This window comes from Sinocyclocheilus anshuiensis, unplaced genomic scaffold (assembly GCF_001515605.1).
Source record: "Sinocyclocheilus anshuiensis isolate Anshui unplaced genomic scaffold, SAMN03320099.WGS_v1.1 scaffold63, whole genome shotgun sequence".
Lineage (NCBI taxonomy): Eukaryota > Metazoa > Chordata > Actinopteri > Cypriniformes > Cyprinidae > Sinocyclocheilus > Sinocyclocheilus anshuiensis.
In genome coordinates, this window is record NW_015552625.1 from 624,189 (window position 1) to 646,232 (window position 22,044).

The 22,044-nt window shown below is 36.3% G+C and overlaps 4 protein-coding genes across 4 annotated transcripts in view; 2 read left to right on the forward strand and 2 right to left on the reverse strand.

Moving 5' to 3' along the window:
• Nucleotides 1–782: 782 nt before the first annotated feature.
• LOC107666354 (neurogenic differentiation factor 2-like) lies at nucleotides 783–1,451 on the reverse strand. Its single transcript, XM_016457616.1, has one exon. It carries the CDS (start codon nucleotides 1,449–1,451, stop codon nucleotides 783–785), a length of 669 nt encoding a protein of 222 aa, XP_016313102.1.
• Nucleotides 1,452–5,271: 3,820 nt separating this feature from the next.
• On the forward strand, nucleotides 5,272–17,626 carry LOC107666355 (sphingosine-1-phosphate lyase 1-like). The gene is made up of 14 exons (XM_016457617.1): nucleotides 5,272–5,464; nucleotides 8,691–8,856; nucleotides 9,086–9,102; nucleotides 9,621–9,768; nucleotides 11,474–11,553; nucleotides 12,470–12,598; nucleotides 13,149–13,237; nucleotides 13,529–13,637; nucleotides 13,730–13,828; nucleotides 13,942–14,088; nucleotides 14,350–14,588; nucleotides 14,762–14,908; nucleotides 15,129–15,249; nucleotides 15,769–17,626. Exons 1-14 carry the CDS (start codon nucleotides 5,453–5,455, stop codon nucleotides 15,931–15,933), a joined length of 1,668 nt encoding a protein of 555 aa, XP_016313103.1. The 5' UTR covers nucleotides 5,272–5,452; the 3' UTR covers nucleotides 15,934–17,626.
• A 650-nt stretch (nucleotides 17,627–18,276) lies between these two features.
• On the reverse strand, nucleotides 18,277–20,942 carry LOC107666455 (pterin-4-alpha-carbinolamine dehydratase-like). Its single transcript, XM_016457777.1, has 4 exons — nucleotides 20,840–20,942; nucleotides 19,361–19,492; nucleotides 19,155–19,235; nucleotides 18,277–18,809 (listed from the first exon to the last, which is right to left on the reverse strand). The coding sequence occupies exons 1-4, from the start codon at nucleotides 20,840–20,842 to the stop codon at nucleotides 18,717–18,719; spliced, it is 309 nt and encodes a 102-aa protein (XP_016313263.1). The 5' UTR covers nucleotides 20,843–20,942; the 3' UTR covers nucleotides 18,277–18,716.
• An 832-nt stretch (nucleotides 20,943–21,774) lies between these two features.
• Nucleotides 21,775–22,044, forward strand: part of LOC107666356 (heparan-alpha-glucosaminide N-acetyltransferase) — a 27,881-nt gene continuing 27,611 nt past the window's right edge. Inside the window, exons 1-2 of the mRNA XM_016457618.1 lie at nucleotides 21,775–21,835; nucleotides 21,931–22,025. Coding sequence (XP_016313104.1) covers nucleotides 21,775–21,835; nucleotides 21,931–22,025 — 156 coding nt within the window. The remainder of the gene's footprint in view (nucleotides 21,836–21,930; nucleotides 22,026–22,044) is intronic.

The window sequence follows — 22,044 nt, forward strand, 5'->3', positions numbered from 1 at the left end:
TTTTTATTTATTTGCTTGAATTAAAAATAAGGAACTAACACACATTTACAACAACTATATTATCGTCATACATTTACATTTACATTTACATTTAGTCATTTTGCAGACGCTTTTATCCAAAGCGACTTACAATTTGGGGATACATAAAGCGATTCTTCTTAAAGAGGCAAACAGATACAGGAAGTGCTTGTAATACCAAGTTTCTAGACATTGTTCAAATAAGTACAAGCTAGAAAGAGAAGGAATAAATAAAGAGAGAATTTTTTTATTTTTTTATAATGATGATGATGAAGTCAAGTAGCTTCGACAGAGATGAGTTTTCAGCTGTCGCTTGAAAATTGTCAGGGATTCAGCATTCCGGATAGGGGTGGGAATATCGTTCCACCAGCCAGGAATGGTGAACGAGAATGTTCTGGAAAGTGATTTTGAGCCTCTCTGTGATGGTACCACGAGGCGTCGCTCACTAGCGGATCTCAGACTTCTGGAGGGGATGCAGATTCGTAGTAGTGAGTGGAAGTAGGTGGGTGCTGAGCCTGTGGCTGTTCTATATGCAAGCATCAATGTCTTGAACTTGATTCGAGCCGCGACCGGTAGCCAGTGCAAGGAGATGAAGAGAGGAGATAAAATATAATACACTATTATATTTTAGTGTTAAGAGCAATATAAAAAAAAAAATTTGCTCATAGGCATAAACGAAAAATAGCATTTCTACACTTATGACATGCCTAATGTGTCATATTCGTGGTCTACAAGAAAAGTCAACTTTTGCCAGATTTGCGTTGCTACTCGCAGGTTAGATTAAAAGTCAGATTGTCCTGAAAATTGCAGTTAAATTCCTCTAGTAAAAAATCAGTGTAGTAGTAGCCTTGAGTTTCTTGCCAATTTGATGATGAGTTTGTGGAGTGCCACTTGGACGCGCATGCACTGGATACGCTATAACGCACGTCCAAGCAAGCGCTTGGCACAGCGAGGTTCTCCTGATCCCGATCGTGATTTGAAATTTGTCGAACATGGTCTGCAATTCTCAATGTTTCTGACAATGCCCAAATATAATTGTGCGCGAATCTCAAAGTCTCGATTTTAGTCAGTTTGGCGTCATCGGGAAAAGTTGGAAGCACACTTCTCAGAGTATCCAGGGCGGAGTTCAGAGTATGCATGCGGTGCCTTTCTCTGTCGTTTGCCTTCACTCTGCGATTCCCACGTTGTCTGCTTGCTGATTTAACTGGCATATTTTTCTTTATTCTTTTATTTCTTGTGTTCTCTTCGTTGAAGGTAGATGCGCATTCTTTAGTCGCTGAGTCTATGCTGCCAAGCTCTAATTCTCTGTTGCATTTGATTTTTTGGCATTTGGTAATGTCTATGGATCCAGACTTGACATCTAATGCTGAACTCCAGTTATATTTAAAGGTCCCATTCCTTCCTACCGACGTGCACGTGGATCTTGGAGTCATTCTGTACATAAAAACATAACAGGACATCTTCAGCCCAAGGTCTTGGATAACAACCTATAAGAACCCTATCATAATTCAGATGCTTACCTCTTGGCTTGCAGACTGGCTCAGTGAAACCGAGGTTCCGTGAGGGTGTTGGTCTACAGCACTGCGCGTCCTGTCCGCCAGTGAGCAACATGCAGTCTCTTATTCATTCCCTTAATATATAAATCAAAGGGACAATAGAGGGAGATGCGCCCAATCGTCATTTATGTCCCTTTATCCTGTCTGCGCTCTAGGGCAAACAAATGGAGTCAAGTGGCCAATCAGAGACGGCCCTCTCAGAAATTTACCTTCGGCTTTAAGAAATAAACTAAGAGAAGATTTTAAAAACAGGGTAGAATATGTCAGGTGAAGTTTTCTACATCTGTCCGTTGTTGTTTTTATATTATAGCCTTGCAATCATGCATTCATCTAATCTATAATAATTAAAACCATTTCATCAAGAGAAACATCTTATTGAAAATATATTGGCTTGCAAGCCTTTATTTTGCACAATGAATTCTATAATTCATCTTTATCGAATTATAATAATTGTACTGTATATGCATGACGTTTTCTCAAACATCAACTTCTGGGTGATAGAAAAAGTTCACGGATCTGTAGCAGGAATAGTCTTATGTTATTTGCATTGACACAGTAATCATGCAGGAATTGGACATACATAATGGACATTTTATTGGCAGTTAACATGACAGTTTCAACAAGAAATTTGTAGAAATTGAAAATAATTATTGATAAACAATATTATTTTAGTGTCATTGCCGTTGTGCGCTTTGTGGCGATGTTCCTGTGCGTAAATTGTGCGGTAGTGCACAAAACACTGGGAAAATAATATTTAATCGAAGAAAATGGGGAATAACTTGAATTTGTGTGCAGCAGCAGTTTCATAGTACAATAAAAACACAGAATATTATGCACAAAAACATTTGCATAGAAAATAAAATGCGTGCGCACTGGTGTCTCCAAACGGAGTCCGTTATTAAGAACATCAAGTGCGCGTTGTAAATATGGTCGCGGTTGCAAACAAAAGACTTTCAACATGGTGGGATAGCACGAGTTTACACTTGGCCCCAGGTCTCGATAAATCTTCACTTATTGGAGAGACCAAGAGCACTGTTATGGGCGCAAAATATTTACCGTGGTGCCCGAGTGTCCACAAAGGTACTCATCGCCAGTGTGACTAAATATGTATTTTGTAGGACATCTGATAACCATATGCTTTCAATAAAATGGACAAATAAAGCAAGGAGATAGGGAATGTTGTCGTGCTGTTATAAAGGCCTCGAAATAATCCAAAGTAAAACAAATATTACCGCTTTACAAATAACTTTCGATGCCAGAACCATATTGGGATATCGCGGGACAGGTGTGGGTTTGGGACTGTCAGATTTGTCCCCCGATTTTTTATCAGTGCCTAGTAATTTCTTGCTTGTTATGCAAAGTATGGGCAAACATAGGCGACCTGTTGCTGTGGAAATCATAGATATCGCAAAGAACCTGATTTAACAATAATTGCGTCTTACTGAAGAGCAGGTGATACCTGGCCTCGCTGTCTTGACTGATACTTCTTCAACTGCTGCACTTTACAATCTGTTTCAATTATTTATGAAACGAAATCTATTTCTTATTATTTTAGCAAACAGAAGTACCAGGTGGGGCTTTATTTTCATCCCCAGCCTTTGTTTGAAGGGCATCTGAAGAAGGCAATCAAGGACTAAAACTCGCTGACCAGCTTTTTGCCATTCATTTGTCCCAAACTGGCAGAAAAGCTATTTAATTCTTCTCTCTTGTTCAGACGTGGAAAAGGCTGCACATAAAGAAGAAAAGGAAACTTCACTGCGAAGACAAAAACAACAACTTAAAAACATTTAATTACAACCCGGATGCCATATGTACACCTCTTGTTAAAACTCAGACAATGTCAACTCATTTGTGTGGTAAAACGTGCACCTTTGGAGACGTGTGCGCTTTTGGAACGGTGTGCGCATCGGGACCAGAAAGATCTTGAGTACACTTCTTGGAAGAAGTAATGCAGTTTTAATGTGCTGTTGAGGTTCCTTTTAGAGTCCACCCATTGTGCTAAAACGCATATGCTTTTTATGACCGAATACACCAATTATAATTGAATAGCCTAGAGCTTCTTGCTAAAACTCTATTTGGTTTGAGCAATCGGGGGTCAACTTCAATAATTAAGCTTTGGTGCTGCTCTGAATGCCTGGGTTCAACTGCAGCTTTTCTCTACATAGTGCCCACATTCAGTGGCGCACACAGACTTGAATCGAATTTATCTTTCTAACTTGCCAGTTTTGGGTGTGGAAAAAACATTATTTTCTTGGCAATGAGGAAAATAGAGGGGACAAAATAGTAAGAGTTATAAATAATTTTGACAAACTATAGCTATTAACACAAATAAATTTGCAGGATTATTTTTAAAAAACATGTCTAAATTTAGCCCTTTTTTCGATTTTGGAATGCACTTTTATGTCCCAGGGGTTTCTTTTTTTCAACTTTTTTTTTTTTTTTTTTTTTGCTGTATGAAGGTGACATTGAAATTGTCTCAGAAACGTTTACCATGCCTTCATCGTTTATTTTCGATACTTTTCAAATGCATTTCTGTTTATGTTGTTTTATCCTTGTCCCAGACCACATTTTTTAAATTATTAAAATATTAGGATTTTTTCATCATTCAGTGTATAGCCTATAATTGGTTACAAGGAGAGCCTATAATTGGTGACAAGGAGACAACAATGTCAGTAAAATGGCATTGGAGGGGAAACTTGACAAAATTACAGAATTCCCACGTGATACGTGTATACACTCTTTGACATTTATCTGGTACATTTAATAAATTAGTTAAAGTGTGGAAAATATTTTCTGACCACATAATAAACACCAATATTTTACAAAGTAGTTTTAAATTAGCCCAAATCCGTGTTATTATTTTGAAGAAGAAAAGATAAAAATACAAAACAAAACAAATGTAATGAGATGATTTATCTGGTTGCTTTTTACAATCACACAACAAGTATTTAACACAACGTTACATATTATAGTTATAAAAGTGTTTTCAAGCAAAGAAACCTAATGTTACTGTTCGTGTAGGCCTACTCACGAACATGAATGTAAATGTTCACTCTATATAAGAGCTCTATATATATTGTATTGTTTCTACTATAAAGGCAGTTGACACAATACAAGAATACGAACGTTTTACCAAAATACGTCTGTCCTTCAAAAACTGATAGCGCCATCAAGTGACCGTGCAAAGCATTGCCTGTTCAACTATGAAGTATAAAACCAACACAAAAAGAAAACACCAGTGCAGCCCAACAACTCAGTAAATCATTTACTGTAAATAGCCTATGATAAAATGTTTTAATGCATTGAATATGAACCAAGATTCCTATGTTGCCCCTTCTTTACCAGTTAAAAAATCTTAATTGTGGGGCTTTCTGATTCTTAAAACTTTAAATTTTTATAAAATTAAAATATAGGCTACATAAATAATTAAATATGCATCAACAACAACAACAGTAATAATCCATAATAATAATAATACAATAAACTTAGAACTATCGCAAAGTCACTACAAGATTGATCAAAAAAGAAACTTTATACTGACCTCCCTGAAAAATATAATGTAACTGTGGCGAATCTGCGAATCGTCAGGACGTAGGGAGGTTCACATGTACTAACAGCATGTGTGCTGGACTAATCGCCGTGATGAAGGACGCTTGCAGTGTTTGAAGATCAGCGAACGCGGCGACACGCCTGAAAGGCAAATCGCGTCCCCTTTTACTCACACGGCAGACGGCACTTCCTGCTCTGATTGTGTCATGCAACGGGGCATTCGCTCTCACAACAAGCCGAACAAAGATCTTTCTGGCTGTCTTCCCCGTTTCTCTCAGAGCTGTTGAAGAAACGGCTTTTTCAGACAGGGTGTAACCTGGGCAAACAAAATGGACTACAGGGTGAGTGGGCATAATGTCAATTAGAAATCAGCTGTGCTTTAAATATAGTATGTTCCAGTTATCCAAACATGATGTAATTATGTCACAATGAAAGCTTCGACTGTACAAAGAAAGCATATTGTATTTTGTTACTTTGTTTTGTTAGTCAACATACTTCATTTACACTGTATGTTTCAGTGTATCAGATCTATAAGCGATACTTTGATCTGATATAACATTTTTCAGGAATCCAGGTGATTTTATCGTGTAGAAAGATGATTATCCATTTGAAGTGTAATTTATTAGAGACAAATGTCTTACTGGTTACAGGGAGATAAACAATATCTGTTTATGATCATGTCCTGCTATGTCAAATTTTGTGTCTTCTGTGATGTGTAAAGGAGACTTTAAAGTGATATAGGTGAGAGCTATTATAAAACTGTTTTTCCTTCATGTAATTCTCTGTAATAATCGATCATCTGTGTGCAACAACCAGGTGCAGAGAGGGAAATTTTATGTTTCATTGTGTATGTGTTCATCAGAAGATTTCCTGTGACAGGCTCAAACACAGAGGAAGTGCTATTCTTAACAATGGGGCCAGATCTGTTTTGACTGCTGTCCAACAACATCTGTTCAGACTGTGTTTTGGCTAGTCTGATGCTCATGTGATGTGCTGAGAGATTTAATGTGTGTGAATGAATTATTAAAGGGATAGTTCACCCAAAAATTAAAATAGAGAAAATTAAAAGTCATTGTATACTCACCCTTATGTCATTCCAAACCTACAGGACCTTATTTCTTCTGTGGAACTCAAAGGATATTTTAGAAGGAATGAAAGCCTCAGTCACGGTTCACTTTTACTGTGACTTGGATGACTTTTTAATTATATCCAGTACAACATATTTCTTTAATATACACTATAGTTCAAAACTTTGGGGTCAGTAAGATTTTTATAATTTTTTTTAATTTTATGCATTTAAGTCTCAGAATGCATGTATTTAATCAAAAATACAGTAAAAATTATGAATTGTTATTACAATTTAAAAGAACTGTTTTCTATTTGACTATATTTTCAAATGTAATTTATTCCTGTGATGGCAAAGCTACATTTTCAGCACCCATTGCTCCAGTCTTCAGTGTCATGTGATCCTAATATGCTGATTTGGTGCTGCTCAGGAAACATTTATTAGCATCAATGATAAAAAATAAAAAAAGTTTTTTTTTTGTACAAGCTGTGATACATTTTGGTAGTTTTTTTTTTCAGAATTATTAGATGAATAGAAAATTCAAAAGAACAGCATTTATTTAAAATGGATTAAAACAATTTTTTTATAAACTGATCAGTTTAAAATATATTTTGCTGAATAAATGTATTAATTTCTTTAAAAAAAATGACCCCAAACATTTGAATAGTAGTGGACAAATACATTGATAAAAGGAGTTGTATATACTATTAGCTGTTTAGATCAAAATCACACCAAAATTTTGATTTACTAAAACCTTTATCATAGTCACATGTTACAGGATGCATTACTGTAGATCTTAAGAGTTTTGGACTGAGCTGCTATAGCACTTTCTGTCTGATCTTGCTTTAGACATCTGAACATTTCCATTGGAAACTTGAGCTCTTTGACTCAACAATGGACAAATAATCAAAGCTCAGCTAGAGAGGGTGTGATTGTATCCAGTACACTAGTAGCTGAAAGCAAGCAGTTTGAGGTGACATCCTATTTTCTAGAAACTTACCACCACAGTCATGTTATCTGTCAAAAGTATCTGTTTAGAAGATGTGTTTTACAACATAGCAGACGTGCACTGCACTTCTGTTAATCTCTTTTGCAATGTGTCTCTTTTCTTGCCTTTTGCCCCTTTCACAAGATATCATAATCTCAGCATTTTATGGCACGTTATGCACTGAGAAGCTGTCTGTAGATCTTGTTACATAAGACTGATAGGGATGCTGTCTTTAAAGATCTCACTTCAGCGCAGTCGTGTTCCACATTTCACACTGTTGTTATATTTGGATCCTGAACGTGTGATGCACCTCAGTCCTGGTCAAAGTTTCACTTGCTCGCTCACATGACCTGTTTACCTGCTCCTCTGAATCTGCTGTATTTGGCAAACCCTGCTAAACCTGTTGGAGAGCTTGTCATGGACTTAGAACTCCATTTAGGGGGTGTTGCTTCTGCCTGATTCATTCATTATCTCCTTAACAAAATGATTGAAAATGAATACCTCTTAAGTTTGTTTAATTCATCTAGTAATCTAATTACACCTCATTTATTGTGCTACATTCAAGATAACTTAAGGTTCTTATCATAACTAGTGCTTTGTACATGCTCAAATTAAACAAAATGCTAATTATAGCTTTTAGTCAGGCTTTTGAAGACGAAATGAGAAGCACATTCATTGTAGATGACGAGGAGTTGACATGCTCACGAATATGGTTAGCTAAGACTTTGTTCAGCTGACCTCCAGATTTCCTGTGTGCTGTTATGGGGATGCTATTGGGACACAATCTGCGCTGTTATCATCAAAACCACATTGTGCTGTAAAAAATAGTGATTGTGAAATGCATCTACCAGATATGCATTTTACTGCCTTTTTAAATGACACAAACTAACTATTTATAAATATGGACTTCAGTATAGACTTGAATTAGTATTTTTCTTTGTTTTAAGGAATGTTTTTTTGCACCCATATCCTTAGAAGCCCATTTTAAGTCTAAGCTGGTAGCCTTTTAGTTTTGCATGGCCAGTTTTTTTTCTCATAATGAATAAGGTGTGGCCAGTAGGAACAATATCTCATTGAGTGAAATGGTTATCTACTAAGCTCTCCTTGTTTCTTGTGGCTGAAGTTAGACATACTGCAGCTTCCACAGTTTACAGTGTCATTAGTGAATCCAAGCTCCTGAGACAATAAGTATGACTCAGTCTGCTGTAGTAAGTATTTAATTGTGATTTTGAATGTATTTTATTGAGATTTTAATTTGCTACTAGCTGTCTTAATGCTAATCTGGGCCAACATCTTTGTACTTATTTTTCAAATAGAGCCTAACCCTAAAGAATTTAAGTATTAGGGTGTTTGTTGAATCTTCTGTCAGTGCTTGTTGATTGATTTAAGTGGCTTGTAATGGCAGGTAAGCAGCCAGTTCTTGGTTTCTATATGTTGGTTTCTGCTTAAGTTTTCCAGAAGTGAGAAATTAGATTGGGTTTATTTCTGTAACATTTCTCCTTTCCTCATGCAGAGTGCCTTGGACGTGTATAAGGAGATGGTGCTGCTGTACATAGAGGAGGCTCGGCGCTTCGTGAATTCTCAGTGTGCTGGTCTGGAGCCATGGCAGATCATTGCGACCACTTTGCTGTCCACACTTGGTGCGGTGTGGCTAAAGGGCTTCCTTTTCCAACCAGAGAGTAAGTGCTATTCACTCAGTTTTTTTTTTATTTTTTAAACAAATTGTTTTTAAATATGTTGTCAGATTTGCACTATCATTCATAAGTTTGAGATCGGTACAATTGTTTTGCATTTTTTTGAGAGAAGTTTCTTTAAGGCTCATCAAGGCTTCATTTATTTGATAAAAACGAAGTAAAACAGTAATATTGTGAAAGATCAATACTATTTAATATAACTATTTTTAAACAGCGCTTGCGGCGACCCAAGTTCAATTCCCGTCTCGTGGTCCCATTCTCTCTGCCCAATGCTTTCTTTTTTTATTAGTTATTTATTTATATGTGTGTGTGTGTGTGTGTGTGTGTATGTGTGTGTATATATATATATATATATATATATATATAATAAAACTTTTTTGCAATATAGTTTTAAATTAATAAAAAAAAATAAGAAGAAAATACTCATTTTATACCATGATGTGTTTTTAGCATTTTAATCAAGTTGGATTATTTTTAAATAATTTAAATTAAGTCATCCTGCAGCTACCTTAGAAGTTTGCTGAGGCCCCCTAGTGGGCCCCGAACCAATGATTGAGAATCACTGCCTTAGAACATTTGTAGTCATTAAAAGATGCAAATGCATGAATAAGTTATATTATATCAACAATGCAGTAATTAATTGTTTGGATTTTCTCTTCAATTCCCCTATTCCCTCTACTTTTTGTATTAATTAAATATTCAGAGTTTTTTATGACACTTTTTGTTTTCTCTAATCTTTCCCTCATCAGATTCAAAATCAGCTCAACAAGGCATTGGATGATATGTCAATGAGTCTATGCACGCTGAAGGAAGGCATGAGCTACACCAAACTCCTGCCTGCACAGGGCCTCACCCACAAACAGCTCCTTGACAAGATCAGGGAGTATGAGACACTGAGTGAGTCACCTGCAGCCTGTCCTAACTCCCATCTGTTATAATGGGGAAAAAGCCCAAAGGCTTTGAGGATAAGACAGAACTTTAATTTTCTGCCAGATGTTCTCAGACTGAATTTGCCCTACAGTGTGGGTGCACTTTCTTCGTAAGCAAGTTTGTTTACTAGGGTATAGGGATGGGTCACGATTTTCGAATATTCAATTAGTTGATTTAATTATAGAATATCGAATAGGTTGTGCGATTATTGTCTTAAAAATTTCCCCATCTTTTCCGTGGTGATGCATTCACGTGGCGCTGCCAATAACGCACCTAAAAGCTGTCAAAGACAACAGAAGAGCACATTGTCTCACGCACACTGTGGACTTGCGGGCATAAATAAAGACTTTCGTAGCATATAATGGTTACAGTAACTTGGGACGATGTCAAATAAGAGTGCTGTGCGGACCATAAACACCCCCGGACTGGGTTAGAGGTGTGTCTGAATCCGTATTCAGAAAGGCGCGGTAAACAAATAACGCGTTCTACGGAGCCACTAAAGGGCAGAGGTGTAAAGTATTGGAGTAAATGTAACTAATTACTGTACTTGATAAGTACTGCCGAGTGCTGCTCCGTATGTGATCGCGAATCTCGAAAGTGAAAGTAAAAAAACAAGCGCGCGTTCATAAGCGATATCAATGCCCCGCATATTAATAACGGCTCCCTGATGCCCGCAGTTTATACACAGTGTAATTACCCAACGATATAATTGCGACAGAAGATATTGAAGTATTTTTTCCTCCCATCTTGTATCTATTCCCTTTAGGGATTCCAATTTTTGAAATGGAAATGTCCTAGCCTTATGAGCAGTTGATTTATGCTAATCGACGGACTGTTATGGTAATAAGTGCCGTCATACAGATTGAAAGCGTGAATCCCATCTCTCTCCATCTCGCTCTGTTTGGGTGTTTGTGCGTGCTTGCGGGGGAGGGGTGTGATTTTCGAATAATAATTGAATAATACCCAGCGATTTTCGAATATTATTTTTGCTTGGAATGCCCATCCCTACTATATAGGCAGCTGCCTCCTAAAGGTCAGATCCATAAGTCACTGATTTGATACTCTCTAGTTAAATAGCACTCATAATGCAAAGCGCACAGGGCATTGAAAATTGATTTTAATTTAATCAGGAAGGTGATGCATCAATGCATATACATGGAAGAATGGAAGACACATTTAAAAAATATTAAATTTTTAATTGATGCATTTCGGTAAATATTTATTAATGTTTTACATGCATTTTTGTAGGTATGCACTGAATGTTTGGCAACCGAAATTATTCGGCTGAAAATAGCAAAAAAAAAAAGCTCTTTTGGTGTTTGGCCAAATAAGTTAAAAGGCCAAGTAAATTGTACCGAACAATGACGTGACATGATCAAATAGAGGCGCGCACTAATGCAGCAAACATGTCGGCAGTGTGAAAGCATTTAAAAGTGTCCGAGAAAGACCGATAGCGACAAGCACCCACAGCGAGAGACTGTTTAGTGTTGCATCGCATGTCTTCGATGAGAAGAGGGAGGGTGGTTGTTGCTTTTTACTGTATGATGATTGAAATCGCAAAATTGCCTTAACCATCCCTACTAGGGTATAATGCCACTGTTTTACATGGTATTTGAAGTCAGTGTCCCACCATTGTTCTGTCCTCAATATTTTTTCATACTTATGATTTCAGGTGAGGTAGACTGGGCAAAAGGCAAAGTGTCAGGCGCAGTCTACTGGGGGGATGAGAAGCTCACAGATCTCCTGGTGGAGGTATAATGGCCTTGCAAATCATTAGATCAGTAAATCCCAACAAGGGCTATATGTGTTCCAGAGGGTACTTTTGATTTTGCGTTTATCTATAAAACTGGACGAAAAATGAAATAAAATAATCAAGGTTAATCTCATAATTCAGCTCCTTTTTCAAGAAAAGTAAGCAAACATTGTGTGCAATGTTTTTATAACTTTGTTTTATAAGTGATGTGTCTTTGATTCACCCACAGTATTGATTTTCTTAAAAAGTGACTTTAATGATGATATTAATAATTAGAAATGATACCGGTAATTATTAAATTAGATCAATTATATCCAGAATAACATCTAATTTAATTCAATAATCAGTACTGTTCAAAAGATTGGGGTCTGTAAAGGTTTTATTTATTTATTTATTTTTTAAATCTTATGCTCACTAAGGCTGCATTTGGTTGGTTTGATTAACAAAAACATGTGAAATAATATTATTACAGTACAATAACTGTTTTCTATTTTGATATATTTTAAAATGTAGTTTAATGTTGAAAACCGTTGCATTGCTTTATATTTTTGTGGAAAATGTGATACATTTTTAGGATTCTTTTTTTGATGAATAGAAAGTTCAAAAGAACAGCATTTATTTGAAAAAGAAATATTTTGCAACATTATAAATGTATTTGCTGTCACTTTTGATTAATTTAATGCATTCTTGCTTAATAGTTAATTTCTTTATTTCTTTTAAAAAAAATCTTTCTGACTACGGGCCCCCCCACTTACTTTTGTTGAGGAAGTGTTATTTGATGGGGTTGTGAGTTGATATGACAAACAAGGTTGGGGAACACTTGCTTTGATTTTCACTTTACCTTTAAGTCAAGCAGAGGCTTCATAATACAAGAAACAATTCTTGGATTTTGTTTTGTGTTCCTCTGATTTGCAGGTATATGGGGAGTTTGCCTGGTCCAACCCCCTCCACCCAGACCTGTTCCCTGGGGTTAGGAAGATGGAGGCAGAAGTGGTGCGGATGACGTGTGCCCTCTTTAATGGAGGCCCAGACTCCTGTGGCACAGTCAGTCCTTCTCACTGTCTTCCCTGAGGGAACAATGTATTTGTGTGAAGTTCCAAAAATGTATCAAGTTATTTAATTCGCACAATTTTGTAAAATACTCCTTGTTTCCCATTACTCACTCAGTAACACATTTGTAAAAAATATTATTATTTTTTTGCATATTATTAATACAGTTTGCGGTTGAGATAATATCTAAATGTTGAAAAATATCTCCTTAAAAGAATCTGTAAAATGCTATGAGAGTCGCATACATTTACTACATTCACACAGCAGCAGAATTAAGTATTTTTTACAACTATTCCACGACAAAAGAAAAGCGGCTTTACTTGAGTATTTCATTAACCTAGACCGTTTTTGATCCACTCCCATAAGCTGTTGAACATTATGTTTGGGACAATTTGAGAGTCGCTTTGGTCAATCCCAAATGAATTTCCATTTGCTCATTTATCAGTCCATTGTTTCAAAATCGGAAGACTGTATCGTATAACATCAAGTTTCTTCTGTTGACTCAAACCGAACCATTTGTTTTGTGTGTTCCTTTCATGAAAAGGTTACTTCAGGTGGAACAGAAAGCATCCTGATGGCATGCAAGGCGTACAGAGACATGGCTCATGAACGTGGCATTAAACACCCAGAGATGTAAGTATCATTTCAGTCTAGTCAAAACATTCAGCCTCTGCAGTCAAAATACTGTTTAGGTCAATTTACAGTAGTTGTCAACCCACACTGTAAACAATATAAACATGCTATGGATGGCTACTCATTTACATAGGACATATAAACAGTGCAACTTTATATTTAAAAGTGCACTCAGGTTTTTCAGTTTTATTTTACTTGACAGAATTGGTGTTTATTAGTGCACCTTAAAGGCAGTTGTTTTATTCAATCCCACTGTGTAATTTTATGTCATTTTTTTTGTCTGTGCACTAGTATTGCACCAGTGAGCATCCATGCAGCGTTTGACAAAGCAGCACATTATTTTGGGATGAAGCTCATTCACATACCCCTAGACAAGAAGACCATGAAAGTTGATGTGAAGGTAGTGCTGTGTCTGGTTTGGCACATTTTTGTGAATATTGACTAGCCTGATGTTCACCTAATTTAAATGACTACTTTTTTTTTTGGTCATAGGCAATGAGGAGGGCCATCTCTAGAAACACAGCAATGCTGGTGTGTTCAGCTCCTCATTTCCCCCACGGAATTATGGACCCTGTAGTAGAAGTGGCGAAGGTAATGTTTGCTTATTCAGATGGGCATGTAATCCAATGCCCATATTGTAGTATAAATTAATCTACAATGTATTCTGTATTTTAAATATGATTAAATATAATTTATTCTTTTAGCTTGCAGTAAAATACAACATCCCATTCCATGTGGATGCATGCTTGGGAGGGTTCCTAATAGTTTTTATGGAAAAGGCGGGTTTCAAACTTGATCCTTTTGATTTCCGGGTCAAAGGTGTAACCAGTATCTCTGCAGATACACATAAGGTAAGTTTTTTTTTTTTTTTAATAACTTTAATAAAACACAACTGTTTCCAGCTATAAACAACAGCATATTAGAATGATTTTTGAAGGGTCATGTGACACTAAAGACTAGAGTAATGGCTGCGGAAAATTATGCTTTTTTCCATTTTTACTGTATTTTTTATTTAAATATACTAACATTTGTATTGTTATCTGCCCAGATGTCTTAATGAAATTAAATGCAAAGTTGATTTTATTTTAAAATCAGTGTCTTTGTCCCCACAGTATGGTTATGCTCCTAAAGGTTCCTCAGTGGTGCTCTACAGTGACAAGAAATTTCGCCACTACCAGTATTTCGTAGCACCTAATTGGCAGGGAGGAATTTATGCATCTCCGTCCATGGCTGGCTCTCGGCCTGGAGGCATAATTGCTGCCTGTTGGGCTACTATGATGCACATGGGTGAGAAGGGATACGTTGAGGCCACCAAGAAAGTCGTTGAGACGGCCCGTAAAATCAAAGCAGGGTCAGTATTAATATTAATATAATTATAATATAACACATGAAAGACACAGGCCAGGTGTTGCTTTGAATGTATATCAACTATGGTAAATGTAAATTTGCATGGCAGGTAGCATTTACATGCCAGGAAGGGCACTGTACACAGAAACAACATCTTAAAACTCTCTCTTCCCACAGAATCCGTCAAATAGATGGGGTGTTTGTATTCGGGGACCCAGAAGTGTCTGTGGTGGCACTAGGCTCCGATGTTTTTGATATCTTTCGCTTATCTAATGCACTGACTTCAAAGGGCTGGAATCTCAACACTCTGCAGTTTCCATCTAGGTATGGTTAAAAAACAAAATGTGTTCAACGTGGAAATGTGCAGGTTATGCAAACGAATGTAATATCTCTAAAACAAACTGAAAGGTAGTTAGGTTAGGAACAATTCAAATAGATCAGTATTATTTGTTATTATGTATAGGCATCAAAGCATCAATTTTAAGCAATGGTCAGATAAGTTGTTCCTTAGATCATTGTTCGTGGCTCTTTTGTTCTCTTTCAGCATCCATATTTGTGTCACAATGCTACACACACAGCCTGGTGTAGCTGAGCAGTTCATTAGTGATGTGAAGAGAGAAGTAGCCATTATCATGAAGAATCCTAAAGAGAAGACTACGGGAATGGTGAGTTTCCTTTTCATTAAATATACTATTCACTTGTAGTTTCCCTATTAAGTTAACCAAAAAAAAAAACGTTTGTTCAAAAGTTTCTTATGCTCACCAAACCTGCATTTATTTGATTAAAAATAGAGTAACAATTAGGGTTCTTTCATGAATAGAAAGTTCAATGTAAAGGTCTTTACTGTCACTTTTGATCAGTTTAATGCATACTTACTTGAATAAATGTATTAATTAATACAATAAGTTTGCATTCCTACACAGTGACAAAATTCACTTCTAACAGATGTATGCATTTAAACTGATTTTGTCCAACCAAATTCTGTTTAGAATTGTCATTTTGGTTGAACTTCACATATCGAGTTTATATATAGCTATTTTTGTCAGGCAATTGTACATAAGAACACAGATGAGTAAAATCCTCACTTGGCACTCTAGTCCACTTTGGTCTATTTGTACATGTATAATCCCATCTGATAAACCATAATGAAATAACTCTGAATTAACTTCCCCTTTATGTTATAGGGAGCCATCTATGGCATGGCCCAGTCTATTCCTGACCGATCGATGGTGACTGAGGTCTCACAGGGCTTTTTGGACTGCCTCTATAGCACTGAGGTGCCCAAGATACAGAGCAAGCACCACACAAACCATAAGAACCACTTGAATGGTAACTCCAAAGCGCACTGAGATTGACTGTTGGGGTCACCACCCATAGCTGGCTGAAGGGATGTTCGCCACAATCTAATCATTCATTTACTTCATTAAGTCATCTATTTACAACTATTTTATGTATAAGCCATAGTCACCTGACATTTTGGGATTTGTGACTAAGGAGCGACAGTCTGTAAGGCTATAGAGACAGCTGCCCAAATATCTATGAGTCTGTGAAGGGTCTGCGACTTATTCATTTAATTTTGGTGACCAGTGAGTGCAGTTTTACTTGTTTCATTTCTTACATTTATGACCAGTGCACACCATATGTGTTTGATTGCATTTCCACTATTATCATTAGAAGTGTTTTCTGCCACTTAAACCTCAGGATATCAGGGCATAATGTTGTCACAAAAGCTGTTTCCAGGAATTAAATAATGCAGATTAGACCAAAATCCATAATACTATCAACATGGATAAGCCATGGGTGTTAGTATTTTAAATATTCCCATTAGCTCCTTCACAACAGAAACTTGAAAACATCACAGACCATTTTAGGATGGTAGTACTGCACAGGTGAACCTGTCTAGCAAATGTTTAATTTAATTTAATTTTAAATGCCCCATAACTAGGATAGATTTGATAATCCAGTTTCAAAACTGAATAAAATATCTCTGATTTTAAGTTACCTATGGAAAATGATATCCGTAACAATTCCAACCACCAGGTTGTGAAGTTTAACCATATTTCCAGGTTCAAATTCCCATCCATTTGGGTTTTCAATGATCACATTTCACCCTATCTACCTCGGATCTAAAATAATTGTGCACATAATCATTATTGATTTCCCTTAAGTCCAAATCCTGAAAAATGTCACATAAGTGGGCATTTTGATCATCAGTCAATGTCATGCTCCAGGTTATGGTACTCACTGACAACAGTTTTCAGAAAGTCAAAGACCCCCTTGATTCATGAGTCTTTCTTTTGTGTGTTGTATTTGTTTGGGATCTTTGTTCCAGCTTAACTCAACTGAATGATAGCTAAGGCCTGGAACAGCAAGAAGGGAAATTAATTTGTGCATGAAGTCTGTGATATGAGGAAGTGATGACATGGTACCATGGAAACATCACACCAGATCTTGTCAGCGGTGTAATCCCTTAAGCACTCATAATATTTGTGACCACTGTGTGTGTTTTTATATTTTAAATCACTAATAGAATGTCTCATATTTCAGTGTGTGTTTTTTAATTCAGTAATTTCCATGTACTTTTTTTAACCTCTTTGTGGGGTGCTTCAAGTAGGAGGTAGGACAGTTTTCTTCTGTATGATACCACTGTAGTACAGTGTAGTCTCAAAAACTGTAACATGCCTTAGGCTAGGACATAGATGTGGATATTTGTCTTCAAACAGTTACCCTACTTGCCTAAATGAAGCATTTCAATGTTTTTATACAATAATCTGTAATTACTGTAACTACTGAAACTGTGGCACCTTGATCTGAATTTTTTGAAGCATTACATGACCTCTACGGTTATGGTTGTATAAAGCATAAAACTAACCGCATTCACCTAAATGCCTTCCACTGACATCAGGGTGTGTGCTATTAGGTTAACACAGTAGCTACATCAGCCTCAGGGACTAGGCCCTTACCACATCATGCAATCCATTTCAATTTTGTCCTGTGTTTTTGTTGTTCATATATAAATCAATAAACTTTGTCTTGAAATAATTATGCTGGTTTTACTGAATAAGGGGCCGTTCACTCAGAACTTGTTTTTGCATTCATTGCACTATCTTTTTATTATTTTTCTATGAAAACGTGCTTGACAGATGCGTTGAGCTTCTGTCTTTTGCAGCTTTCTAAAATCACGACGTTCAATTTAACAGTTCTACTTTTAAAAAGCTTAAAAAAAAGATGTGTATTTCTTGGCGCTGATAGCCTTGAGGTCAGCACGCTGACAAACATTGCCATTGCGCTGTGGGTGTCCTGAGTTCGATCTGGTGGGCCTTTCCTGCTCCCACTTCACTTCCTGTAATTACACTGTCCTATCTAAGGCAAAATGCCAAAAATAAATATTTTTTAAAAAGTATATTTATTTTCCTTTGCGTCTCATGTGTTTAAATGCAAAAACATAACCATCGTTCATGCAAAACAGCACTACAAAATGGAAAAGAATGCAATGCCTGGAAAACCTGCATGCAATTAGGTGCAAACTTCGTCACTCTTGAGCACATTTACAAAAACGTTTCATTTAAATCAGCCCATATGTTTAAACAAGTTCAACATGTTTTGAGGCCCTGTGTTCATTTTTACGTTTTTTTTAGAGCTGCTGTCTTAAATCCAAAAACACTTTTGTGCCATCATTCATTAAACAGTAGGCAAGTGCTTTGACAGATGATACATTGATTTCACAGTGCCAAAGTTGGCAAATATTCAGTTTAATACAATTCACTGAGGCACTAACCATGTCATCGCTGGATTACATCAAATGGAAATAAAGGCACCATATATTTACTTTAAAAAAAGATTTTAAGCCATAGAAAACAGTAAGGTAATAGTGCTTGACCGGTCTCTTTAGTGTGCTAGCAATTCTCATCTCTGATCTGTAGTACGTTTATGTATTGTGTGAATGTAAAATGATTTAAAAGAAGAAATTTCTCCTGACTGTTCCATTAATACTTATTAGGAAATGATTAGGCGTAACAGGCAGACTACACACAGTCAAAACTGATAGGGTGATAAATGAAGTTTTTTACAATATTTTTGGTTTTACAGGCTACAGAGGTCAACTGACAAGCTCTCAAGTGACAGGGTCCATTCAGAGGACAGAGGCCTGATCTATAAAGGTTGCAAGTGTTATGTCACGCTGTGAGAGTCCTCCACATTCATGAGTACTGAGGGTGATCTGAACCTACCAGAGAGAAAACAAGCAGATGCTCAATATAATTAAATTAATACACATTCCTAGTCTTATTGGTCAATTAACCAGTGCATGTTTTTCAAAATGTAATGTGTTTCTTCTCTGAAACTTTTTGTCTCTTTTGTATTTGTAAAAAAAAAAAAAAAAACCTTTTCTAAATGATACAATGTACTGTTATTTAATAATTATTTTCTGAATTATATTTTTAGAAGAATACTAGATATCAATCATTTATAATTAACATTATATTTTCAAAATAAACACACTACTGCAATCACAGCCATGACCCTCAATGTATTAAAAAATGGTACACTGATGAACGTATTATGTATTTACCTTATTATACACGTTAAACCATTCAGGGTGATGATCCATTTTCTCAGCCTGTAGTGCTACTCTGGACATGAACCCAAAAGCCTAAAGGGGAAAGAGCATGTCCAAGCATTGTGCATACAGTACATAAAAGTATGATGCAAGCTGCATGTATATGAATTGTGAAGTATATAACTAGATGAAGTAGATAGCTTGGAAGAGGTTATTACCTGGTTGAAGTCTTTGAAGAGGAACTCTTTGTAAATGGCATCTCTCCCCACCACCTCCACCCACTGAGCGTTCCTCATCATGGGCAGGATGTGCTCCCTCTCCTCCATAGTAAGAGTCTGGATCTTCCCAGCCTGAGTGTTTAAAACAGTTCTCATTAGAAAATATCCTTTAATTTCATGTATGTGGGTTTTGTGTGCTTTGTAAAAAAAAAATTTTTCAAATCATGCCATCTCTGGGAGTAAAATTTAGTATGTGTGTATATACAGTAAAAAAAATACAGTAAAAACTACTCATGTGAAAAGTTTTGTTTACAATTTGTGTTCATTTATATGATTTAATATATGACTTATTAAAATAACAATCATTTTAATAATAATTTCACTTGACTTTAATAATTTGTGTGTGCATGAATATAAATGATTTAAATATGATTTAAATAAGTATTATAATAATTATATTGAAAATACTTAATTGTTAATAGAACACAACATTTAAACAGTTTTCTAAACACTTATACTCTTTAAGCCACCATTCCAAGGGGGATGTTTCAGAAAAAAGCGCTGTGATTGGTTGTTGTGAACCCCATATGGAAACAATGATGACTTGCATTTTCAATTTTAAGAGCTTCCACCATATTCCTGTGGTGGCTGGAGTAATGAAATTCCTCAGCTACTTAACTCTTCCCTCTTGCCCTTTCAGTAAAGATTACATGGGCTTCAAACACATGTCTGTTACAAGAAGACGTTAACATTTATTAAAAGGTAACTGACCTGAAAATATAGAATTTCTATATAAGCTAGTGCTAAACTTTGTTAGAAATTTTGTGCACTTTTAATTGAATGAAAGGAAAATTGAGCTGATTTGTGTCAGCATTTCCCTTTGTACTATCCACACACACACACACACACACACACATACACACACACACTATTGTCCCTGACTAAACCATCAGTACATTGCGACAGAGCGCCTGTGCAAACACATGTCAGTCATAATGAAGCTCCAACACTGATAAAGCTGGCTAATGTCAACAGGTCTCTTAGCAACAGTCTAATCTGATGAACTAATGCTGCTGCACGAACAGACACGGATCGAGAAGAAAGCGAAGTAAAACCACGAAAGCTTGTTGATTGTTCTATTAAATGATTAACAGTGATGACAACATGCGCACTATAAAATGTGCTTTTAAAATCTACCAGTAGTGTTATAAAGCAAAACCTTGAATCGGCAAAAAAAAAATCCTTTACTCGATTATGTCTAAAAAACAGTTAATGGAAATCGTGTAATAGGACAACAAAACGTCAGAAATGAATGTAAACATTAAAATAACACCAGCCATTTCCAATATATTTAAAGCATTTTGTTTGTGCCAGTGTAATGCATTTATTTGCAACTTTGAGAGATATGCACAAAGTGGTTGTTAGTCCACGTGCGATAACTATAATAAAATTGAAAAGGTTTTTATATGTTTTTCTTACCATGTTGTGGGTGCTGTGCGTGTAGCGCTGATATGGTCTCGTGCAAGCAACTGGATTTCAATCTGTTTCCACAGCGCAAATAACCAATCCTACTACGGTGAAGGGACGTCTTATGAATATTAACTACGTTGCGTGATTGGACGCTCTTGAAAAGTCACCAGGGAACGTCAGTACGCACTACTGAATATTAATATATGGGCCCTCTTGCTGCTGCGGCTGCCCTGCCAAAAGCCTGAACGAAGTAGGAATGTGTTTGAGAATCACTCTGAGATTGAGAGAGAGAGAGACTAGGAGATGAAAGGACTGATAAAAACAGATAAAAAACAATGACTTATAATAGCAAGCGTCTGTTCAGGAAACAAATGCATGCCATTTAATGATAATACCTGACTGAATGCGGCAAAACGGGAAATTATCCCACTTGAATGAAAAGATTCATCCAGGGTCACACACAAACACAGGTCACTCACCTAACATGACAGAGAGTACAAACATGAGAAGTCCTCATCTTCCCTTTTATCTCTTTGCTTTTTCTCCTAAGATAAGATAAGATTAATTTGATCAAGATAATTTCTGTTATTCCCTTTTCTACATTTATACACTAAACATAACATGTTTCGGATACAGATAATTGTGATTTGTGCCTTTTATGAATATGAAGTATCATCCTCATACTTATATGCTGTTTTTTAAGCTGTGTTCTTTATTCTTTTTACCTAGCAGCACGTGCTACCCCCTAGTCAATTATCCTTCCTATCTTCGTTGGTCAATCTTTTGTTGTTTTCTGGTAATAAAATTGTCCAACACATCTCAAAGATCACATGTAATCACATGTACAGTACAGTGATCTTTGAGCGCTCTTTATTTTCATATGCTCAAAAAGAAGAAAAAGAAAAACAGCAGATTTGGGATTAACAATGAAGACAATCGATATCATGCAAGTTTTCTCTTTTTTCACTCTTCTCTCAGCAGGTCTGTGTGAGAGACATCATAAAGGTAAGTCATGGGTATGATACTCAAGTTTTTAAAATAAGTAAAAATGAGCATATTCACTGTATTCATAGCATACTGCAATCTCTGTCCTTTTTTAGTTTACAAGCTGAAAATGGACAAGGCATTGCTAATATTCCATAGCGAACTTCCGTACATCGTTAGTGTTTACTACACCTCAGATTATTGTTATAAGGTATTTAAACATTTTTTTG